Source organism: Littorina saxatilis, linkage group LG17, assembly GCF_037325665.1.
Source record: "Littorina saxatilis isolate snail1 linkage group LG17, US_GU_Lsax_2.0, whole genome shotgun sequence".
In the NCBI taxonomy this organism is placed as follows: Eukaryota; Metazoa; Mollusca; class Gastropoda; order Littorinimorpha; family Littorinidae; genus Littorina; species Littorina saxatilis.
This window is the reverse complement of record NC_090261.1, coordinates 29,626,515-29,636,436: the sequence shown is the minus strand read 5'-3', so window position 1 is coordinate 29,636,436 and position 9,922 is coordinate 29,626,515. Positions and strand designations below refer to the sequence as shown.

Below are 9,922 nucleotides of genomic sequence, written 5' to 3'. Positions count from 1 at the left end.
GGTTGCATTTCAGCTTAGAATATAACAAATTAATAAATGAGTTTGGTTATTACAAATCTTTCTTTCTTTATTTGGTGTTTAACGTCGTTTTCAACCACGAAGGTTATATTGCGACGGGGAAAGGGGGGGGGGGGGGGGGAGATGGGAGAGAGCCACTTGTTTTTCTTGTCCACAAAAGCACTAATCAAAAAATTGCTCCAGGGGCTTGCAACGTAGTACAATATATGACCTTACTGGGAGAATGCAAGTTTCCAGTACAAAGCATTTCTTACATACTGCTTGACTAAAATCTTTACAAACATTGACTATATTCTATACAAGAAACACTTAACAAGGGTAAAAGGAGAAACAGAATCCGTTAGTCGCCTCTTATGACATGCTGGGGAGCATCGGGTAAATTCTTCCCCCTAACCCGCGGGGGGTTTATTAAAAATCGGAAAATTCTAATTAAAATTGAAATTTGAATAATCGATTGAATAAAGGATTCCATCTTATATTCTTTATAATTTCCTGATTCCAAAAACATATAAATATGCCATGTTTGGATCAAAAATAAGCTCAGGAAGTTCAAAAGAATAACGAAAAGCACGGTTTCCTCTATGCTAATGCGCTATGCTGGCTTGTCCCTTCAAGCTAACAGCGAGTGAGTTTGACAGATAGACTAAATGTATTAATTTCGCTTGTAATTTTAAATAGAAGTCTAAGAATTGTTGTTTTTCGTAGTTCAAGCTTTCCACACATGAAAAAAATAATACTTTTAGTCAAGTGTTACTGGCCATGGTCGGAAGGGAGGCAACTTCACTGAGGAGAGATCCACGTTTGAATTACTAGACTTGCCGTACGTCACGACAGAAAGTGTATTTGAGTGCGCGCGCGCGTGCGTGTGTGTGTGTGTGTGTGTGTGTGTGTGTGTGTGTGTGTGTGTGCGAGTTTGTGTGCAAACTAGTATACAACATATCTCCACCTGAGTCAAGGAGACGGTACTAAATCTTAATCCTTGTAACAAAAAGTTCATCTCTCTCTCTCTCTCTCTCTCTCTCTCTCTCTCTCTCTCTCCGGCAAATACATTCAGCACAAGACAAAACCCATAAAACGCTCGCTTCGGTTTTGTTTAGTTGTTTTTCTCGTTATAGAATGGCGAAGAGTTGGTTAAAGAAAATGTGTCAAAGAAACACTCACAACCATAAGGAATCAAATGAAAAAAGCGTACAAACCACTTTTTTTTCTCATAACAAAATTAAATAAATAAATAAATCACTTTAAACGTGAACAAATAAACATCGACTTGCCTTTGTCATAAACAAAGAGCAGGGCACAGACACAAAACAATCATATCGACATCAAGCACTGATCCACGTAACCACAAACGGAACGAGGGACTGCACCGAAAATAAATGAAACTGAGCCCAACATGTCACGCGGTCGTATATCTAAGTCTACGACGAAACTTTAATACCGCCGAAAAAATAGGAAATCGGACATTCTGTATGTTTAAAGTCGTGCAAACAGTCAGAGCATGGAAGCATCTCTCTTAAAGTCGAGAAAGAAAAAAAGAAGAAAAAAGTGGACATTCCGACCTAACAATATTTCTCTGTCAAATCTCAGTTTGTGTTCTGTTTCCATCAAAGCACATACAATAGGGGGAGGAACAAAACGGAAAATCCCAATCTAACTCTAGTCCATAGTTCACCTATTGTTCAAACAACCCTAGTTCCTTTCTCGCTAGCTCTCCCACTTCCCTCCGACTAATCTTGCCCGTTGGAGTCAAAGAGAGGGAGGGCAAGGTGACGTAGTATTTTGGAATCATATGCTGCGAATCCCCGGGCTGAGTCAAAAGCTGGGAGTCAGCAAAACTCCGCAGCGAAGCCTCAAAGTCTGCAGGGGGAGGGAGGTGCGCGGGTACCACACAGGCACAGATCTCGTGGTGCAGGACCGGGTCGGGTACGGGAACCACGCAGACGTCGCGCACCCCGGGCGCACGGCGAAGCAAGGTCTCCAGCCACCCGGGGTAACAGAGGTAGGCACCCCGGGTGATGACGTCACACCGCCTGCCAAGGTGCACGAGCTGTCGGTCCGGAAGGAAGTATCCGACATCGTCCGTTCGGAACCAACCGTCTTGCGTGAAGGCTCTCCGCGCAGCTTCTTCGTTGTCCAGGTATTTTCCGTACAGCGCCGGGTTTCGAGCCAGGATCTCTCCCGTCTCCCCCATCCCCACGTCATTCAACCCCTCGTCCACCACCCGTATCTCCGTCCCCGGGGCCGCTCTGCCTGTCACCCCGTCGAAGAAAGTGTCGGGGTCGGTCACCCGTGTGGTGGCGATCACCCCGCACTCTGTCGTCCCGTAGTTGATGTCGATGTGCTCGCACAGCCTCCCGCCGGCCGCCGCCACCACGAACCTCTTCATGGGCTGTCCCGCGATGCAGATCCCTCGCGGTTTCCACACGGCGTTGGCGTGGTTCTCCTCCTGCCACAGCTCCGGGCGTTCCAGAATGGAGGAGACGTACATCGGAGAAGCGAAGACGTACACGCACTTCTCCCTCTGCACGCACTCCCACAACGCCGCGGCCATGTCACGCGGCGGGCCTCTACGCGTGTCCACAAACACACGCGTAGCTCCCGACGCGAGAAACCACAGGGGGAACCCGCCAGCCCAGCCTAAGGGGGCGCAGTTAAGGAGCCTCTCCCCTCCCCTCAACCCTGATATGTGCAGCACCTGCAACGCGATGTGTGTCAGATTCTCGTGCGTCTGTGGCACCAGCTTGCTGTAGCCTGTGCTGCCGGAAGTCGTCCATATTACCGCCACGTCCGACGTCAGCGCATGGGCACGCTGCAGAGACTTGTTGAAGTCTCGAAGATCCGTAAAAAAATCAAGGTCGAGGTTTGCGTCGTTTCGGCGACAGCTGATGACGCGTCGAAGGTGAGGTAGTGCGTCACACTTGACGTCACAGTCCAGCTCGGTGACGTACTTCTTGAGGATGGCCCAGGCCCCGGTGGTGGAAGTTGGGTCGAGCACCACTGCTTTAGCCTTGCTGATGTTGATAGCCTGAGTAGAAAGAGAACAGAGAGATCAGAACAGTCGACAGAGAGACAGACAGACAGACCGATGCATCGTTTTCTTTCGCTGTCTCTATAATGTCCGTCACAAGCGCGCAGTGCATCTCGCATAACAATGTCAATACCATGAACATCTTACATGATCCCCGTGATCATTTTTTTTCAAGGACGCAAAATGGGTGTCTGGCCGACCTCACACACACACACACACACACACACACACACACACACACACACACACACACACACACACACACACACACACACACTATTACTAACACTGACACACATAAAACAACATCTCACACATACGCGCGCGCACACACACACACAGTAACAAACAGAACGGAAAAAAACAAAACATCTTAGTTCTTACACACACGCGCGAACACTCAAACACACACGCACTCACGCACGCAAGCACGCACATACACACAGTAACACACACACAGTAACACACACACAGTAACACACACAGTAACACACACAGTAACACACACAGTAACACACACAGTAACACACACACACACACACACACACACACACACAAACTACCAAACTAGTTCAGAACAAAGAAAACCGAACATATAAAAACGGTGACTGCCGTTACCTGCCCTTTACGTCACCTCCACCCCCTCACTGTAACTTAGTGTAAGACAAGAACTTGCATGTATTAAATCCTCCCCATCAGCGCGGAACACCTGCCCATTGAGGGCGATGGCACCCGAGCAGATGGTCCCAAAGTCGGCCACCACCCGTTCCAGACAGTTGGGCAGCGACACACACACCACGTCCCCCTTTCCGACGCCGAACTGGCGAAGCTTGGCGGCGAATTTTCTCGAAAGCACGTGGACATCGTTGCGGGTGAGCGAGCGCCGCTCGTGCGTGTCCGGAGCGTAGGAGACGAAGGCCTCAGTGTCTGGGTGGATAAGGCTCCAGTGGTGGATGAGCTCTTCCACCGTGTGCCCTGGAACCGCCGCCATCACCTGGTAAAAAAAAAAAAAGCCAGAGGTAGAATTCAGTGTGAAGTTTTATTCAGAAACCTTGCTGTCAGAACGTGTTGGTTCTGAGAATAGTTAATTGTGACACTCACTTTCACCTAGAAAGACAGACGCACACTTACTACGGGTGGTGCACTGAAAAGAGGCGACATATTGTTTGGGGACAGATCATTTTATTTATTTTATTTTATTTTATGCAATTTATATTGCGCACATATCTCAACCACGGATTCAAGGCGCAGGGATTTATTTATGCCGTGTGAGATGGAATTTTTTACACAATATATCACGCATTCACATCGGCCAGCAAACCTCAAGCCTATTAGGGCGAGCATTCACCTTTCACGGCCTATTATTCCAAGTCACACGGGTATTTGGTGGACATTTTTATCTATGCCCATACAATTTTGCCAGGAAAGACCCTTTTGTCAATCGTGGGATCTTTAACGTGCACACCCCAATGTAGTGTACACGAAAGGACCTCGGTTTTTCGTCTCATCCGAAAGACTAGCACTTGAACCCACCACCTAGGTTAGGAAAGGGGGGAGAAAATTGCTAACGCCCTGACCCAGGGTCGAACTCGCAACCTCTCGCTTCCGAGGCAAGTGCGTTTACCACTCGGCCACCCAGTCCTATAATGAAGGGAGAGGGAGGTTGGGGGTGTCGGTTGGGTATAGGGACCTTACAGGGACGAAGACAATTAACCTTCGCCGGTGGTCGTGGGTCCGTGTAGACCCAGAAGGGTGTTTAATTGCAAATATCTCTTAAACTAGTTGGCATTTTTTTAATGAACTTTTAAGAATGCCTCAGGCACCTAAAAAGCTCTTATGTCCTAACATTTCAGCGAGAAGTAAACAAAACAAAAAAAGGTCATATTTAGACTAGAAACATCGTGGGGCCGTGCATGTTTCTCAAAGAAGGAAATGAGAAGCATGGGTCCGCACGGCCACACGATGACTTCCGTGTGTAGTCGATAACCCGGACGGGCGAAGGTTAAAAGAAGTCGAAAATCAAAGAAAGAAAGAAAGAAAGAAAGAAACAAGCAAACAAACAAACAAACACACACACCAAACAACAGTGCGGGCGGTACTTCGCACCCAGAACCATCAATGACAGGTAAACCACATCCACCACCTGCAGTGACCAAACGAACAGACTTACTGAGAATGTTCTGACCAGTGTTTTTTTCCTCTCAAATACCCGAAACGCTTTGAACGGCTCTGTGTCTCGATCTGTCGTTATCTCCAACAAAAAATTGTCCACAGCCACGTTATATAAAGAGCAGCATGCACTAACTATATATAGTAGGTTGGTTTATAATCAAAACAGATGATTCTTATTTTAACCCAACCTTTTCAAATTTCCCTTATCAAACAGGTTTATTCAAACAGCGACACAAGGAAGAGGCAAGGATTTTCCGTTCAATTTTTAACCCGTACGTCCCTGTCCCTGTTGTTGTTTTAAAGGTAATGTCCTACACGCCTACACGACCATATCCTCTGTAAAATTACCCCCATTTTAAGTTTGTTTGTTTGCCTTTCGCCCAGCCGACCACGAAGGGCCATATCAGGGCGGTGCTGCTTTGACATATAACGTGCACCACACAAAGACAGAAGTCGCAGCACAGGCTTCATGTCTCACCCAGTCACATTATTCTGACACCGGACCAACCAGTCCTAGCACTAACCCCATAATGCCAGACGCCAGGCGGAGCAGCCACTAGATTGCCAATGTTAAAGTCTTAGGTATGACCCGGCCGGGGTTCGAACCCACGACCTCCCGATCACGGAAAGCACAGAAAGCATACAGGATTGCACAGAAAGCATCAAGGATTGCACAGAAAGCATCCAGGATTGCACAGAAAGCATACATGATTGCACAGAAAGCATCCAGGATTGCACAGAAAGCATACATGATTGCACAGAAAGCATCCAGGATGCTGATTTAGGGGTACAAGTTCAAGTGGGTGGCTTTTATCCTGGTAAAAATCCGAACAGATATTATCTTATATGTGATGCTGTAAGTAAACGTTCAGACGGGCAAAACGGTACCTTTAAACTGCCTTAAACATCAAATGTTAACATATGTGTTCAAACAACGAAACAAGGAAGAGGCAAGGATTTTCCGGGTCATTTTAAACTCGTACAGTTTATTCCTGTTCCTGTTGAATAGCCATTCTTTAATTAAAGGCACACTCCTGTTCGTGAACACAGTTCAGCTCACCGTCTCAAAACTGGCCAAGATTTTACATGGGATAAGACCATCCCTCCACTTGGTCACATACATATGAGCAGCCTGCAGCTGGGTGCTTTCATTATTTGGAAAACAAACTAATTATTTCATCAACAAATTCAAGCTCGCCAAAACAAGCAGTCAGGGTGTTAATTCTTGGTATGTGTCCAAGTGGAGGGATAGTCTTACCACATGAAAAAGCCTGGTCAGATCTGACTTGTTGAACGCAACTGCTTACACGAGAAGGAGCGTGCCTTTAAACTGCCTTCAACATCAAACGTGTGTGTTCAAACAACGAAACAAGGAAGCACCAAGGATTCCCTGTGTTAAATTTAACCCGTAAGGTTCGGTCTCGAATAGCAGCTAGCATCTGCTGAAGGGACATTAAAACCCAAAAACCAGCCAACCAACCCGTAAGGTTTCTTCCTGTTCCTGAAAAGTCATTCTTTAATTTAAACTAGGGACTTTAATAAAACGATTTGTTGTGAGCGTACATACTTCTTCGTCTTTAAACTTGCGTTTTTAGGTACTGTAGGTTAAAACATAGTCGTTTAGTTACAAATAATGATAGCCGATATTAGAGTTATCCTCCAGCCAGAATGATTTAATTTTTTATTATTATATATATTTTTTTATTATAGTTGCTTACGATGGCACAAGGCACGCAGAGAGGAGGGTAACACACACACACACACACACACACACACACACACACACACACACACACGAGAGAGAGAGAGAGAGAGACACACACGAGAGAGAGAGAGAGAGAGAGAGAGAGAGAGAGAGAGAGAGAGAGAGAGAGAGAGAGAGAGAGAGAGAGAGAGAGAGAGAGAGAGCCAGCCAGACAGACAAACAGACAGACAAGCACACAGACCTTTTCCAAAACCATAGCTCTTGTTCACTCCTTTCTTCACTCGTTGTATAGTTGTGTGTGTCGAGTCTCCTGCCTTCAAAATGACAACACAAAGATCCACGCTCCCCTGTTGAGACGGGATAATTAAATCCCCCGCTTTTTCTTTAACCAAAGTCTGTCCGTGCCTTCAGTTCCTTAGGAAAGACAGCCACAGTAGCACCAAGGAGGGAAGAAAAATCAATAAAACTCGCCGAACATAAAGAGGCACAAGCAGTTTAACTCCAACCGCTATCGCGTGAGTGGTCTTCTTGCAGAGTAGCTCGCTCTGGGAAGACACATACAACAGAAAGCACACTGCGGTAACTTTATGATTAATAAGAAGTGTTTTGTGAAGTCACAGCCACAAACTTCACTGCTACTTTATACTAAAAACAGGAGCTTTAGGCTTGTCACACACACATACTACACCGCGAACCCTATACAAACTAATATATATATACGCCGATGAAAATCGTTTGCTGTGTCAGGAATCTGGTTCCGCATATATTTCACACGCACTTGTATTTTTAGAGCGTATACGTACGTACTCAAAGTCATTCTAACTATAAACCTATATTAAAAATTCAGCATCAAAAACCATGAAAATCACGATCGGTGTCGAAACGGAAACCAACTCATCAGAAAGAAACACTCGACTGAGCAGCTCAGAATAGCTATCCCTATCTTAAAGCACACCTCAAAATCACACAGCGCAACCGAAATTCAGCAATGAACGTCTACGTAAATTATACACCTTTATTTACGCCAAACGAAATATCCCACGCCTTTGCCTAATAATATTTAAGTCCGAAAACATCCATCATACTACACACACGTGGGTATATTCCCAGATCCGGGAAACAGATCCGGACAGAATCCTGTCAAGCGTAGGTAGTTAAAGCTGCGTATCCTGGATAAAAATCCTTGTTCGGAAAGTGAGAGTAGCCTCGTTTTTGTCATTTGTGACAGCGTCGGGAAAAGGCAACACAATTCGCACAAGACGCGGGCTAAAAGCCGTCGGCAGAAGATAATTTACTAATTCTTACATTTTTAGCTTAAAAAACAAAACATACTCTACGGAGGCAAATCTTTACACGCACCAGATGGTTTTGCGAAATCACAAAAACTGAAAGGTTATTTTGCTTGCATGTTTGTGCTCTATATGTGCGCAGTTTCTGTAAATTATAAATCCTGTTATTTGTGAATTGAATTCCGAGATACCGGATTTATATCCCCCAACGTGTTCGAATTCACAAGTGTAACATTTTTAAAGCAAGAATGTTATTCAGCATCCTTTGCTACAGTTCACAGCACGTAATTTTGTCAAAAATGCACAATGTCACTTTTAATAATGCTTTGTCACATTTTCTGCATTCGTGACTTTCAAACTAAATGCGCTGTGCGCTGATCTTAGCCCAGGATGTTACCTCAAGCAAGATGATACATCTATTGCCTGTCCCTTTCTTTTCTCTTAAGGAAGCTGATTAGGATTCTTTTATTTGCCTGGTTAAAAACATCTGCCAACACTTCATTTATTGGGGGATGATACAAGTTGACAAAACACGTGGCTACCTCACAAACGCCGGTACACGAAGATACAGATGCACTGGCCAGACAGACAGACTGATTAACACACACACTCTCTCTGTCTCTGTCTCTGTCTCTCTCTCTCGTAGTACACGCAGAATGAGACAGCAGTCACACATCTGACAGACAAAAAACATCAGAAAAAGATAGATAGGACTTCTAACACGGACGGACAGGCAGAACAAAAAAGACAAGACATCCTTTGCAGGAATCCTCGTCAATTCATACATTGTCAAATTAGTTCTCACCTTCCGTAGTCCCAGCATTGCTTTGAACAGTCTTTCATCGAGAAAAAAAAATCTTGATCAAACCGTTAATACACCATGCATCTGTATATAAGCAAGATTCACACAAATGTCGCCAGGTTTTCTGGGTATCATCGCCCCCCAAAATGCACAGAACGCAAGATAATGAAGACCAAGAATCTAAACCAGCAGTGCGTATTACTGTCGCAAGACGTCATTGTACAGTAAGCTTATATCTTACGCTATCAGTATCACTGCCTATTTTGCCACTGGCTGATTACATCTTTTTCTTCTTCTTCTCAAGCCGGGTAAATGATCACTTACGTGACACGTGGACCCACTGTATTCAATCATAGAGCGGTATATTTATTCATTGTATAAGGTTTATGGCCTGCAGAGGGACAGGTGACCGAATTTTTGACTAAGTGCAGCAAAACAATTTCGACGTAAAGCAGGAACTAGCCTAGTAGCTATAATTACACCCCCGGGGCATACTACAAAGCACAACTATGTGACGCTAGTTCTCTACCAGGGCATCATAAGTACGTATACGGGCCCTTGATGTCAGTTAGTGTGTGTGTGTTGTGTACAGATTGTGTGTTCCAGTATTGGTATACATGTGTTATTTACTATTTTAATATCTCTTTCTTTCTCTCTCTCTCTCCCCCCCCTCTCTCTCTCTCTCCTCCCTTCTTTCTCTCTCTCCTCCCTTCTTTCTCTCTCTCTCTCCCTTTCTTATCCCCCCTCTCTCTCTCTCTCTCTCTCTCACCTCCTCTCTCCCTTTCTTCCCCCCCTCTCTCCCCCCTCTCTCTGTAGGTTGTGGGTATGTATTTATTTTATGTTATTTTAGTCATCAGTTGTTATCGCTGCTGTTGATGTTTCGGTCGTTATTTCTGTTATGTCCTAGT

The 9,922-nt window shown here is 45.1% G+C and overlaps 1 protein-coding gene across 5 annotated transcripts in view; it reads right to left on the bottom strand.

Moving 5' to 3' along the window:
- Positions 1-1,100: 1,100 nt before the first annotated feature.
- The window catches only part of LOC138952954 (2-hydroxy-7-methoxy-5-methyl-1-naphthoate--CoA ligase-like), a 33,822-nt gene continuing 25,000 nt past the window's right edge, over positions 1,101-9,922 (bottom strand). For 3 of the 5 annotated variants that reach the window (XM_070324715.1, XM_070324716.1, XM_070324714.1), the window contains exons 2-3: positions 3,723-4,040; positions 1,101-3,043 (exon numbers count right to left, since the gene is read on the bottom strand). In XM_070324715.1, coding sequence (XP_070180816.1) covers positions 1,691-3,043; positions 3,723-4,037 — 1,668 coding nt within the window. In that variant the 5' untranslated portion in view covers positions 4,038-4,040 and the 3' untranslated portion in view covers positions 1,101-1,690. Of the gene's footprint in view, positions 3,044-3,722; positions 4,041-7,164; positions 7,821-9,017; positions 9,288-9,922 lie in introns of those variants that run through there. The other 2 variants (XM_070324712.1, XM_070324713.1) reach the window with 2 other exon arrangements.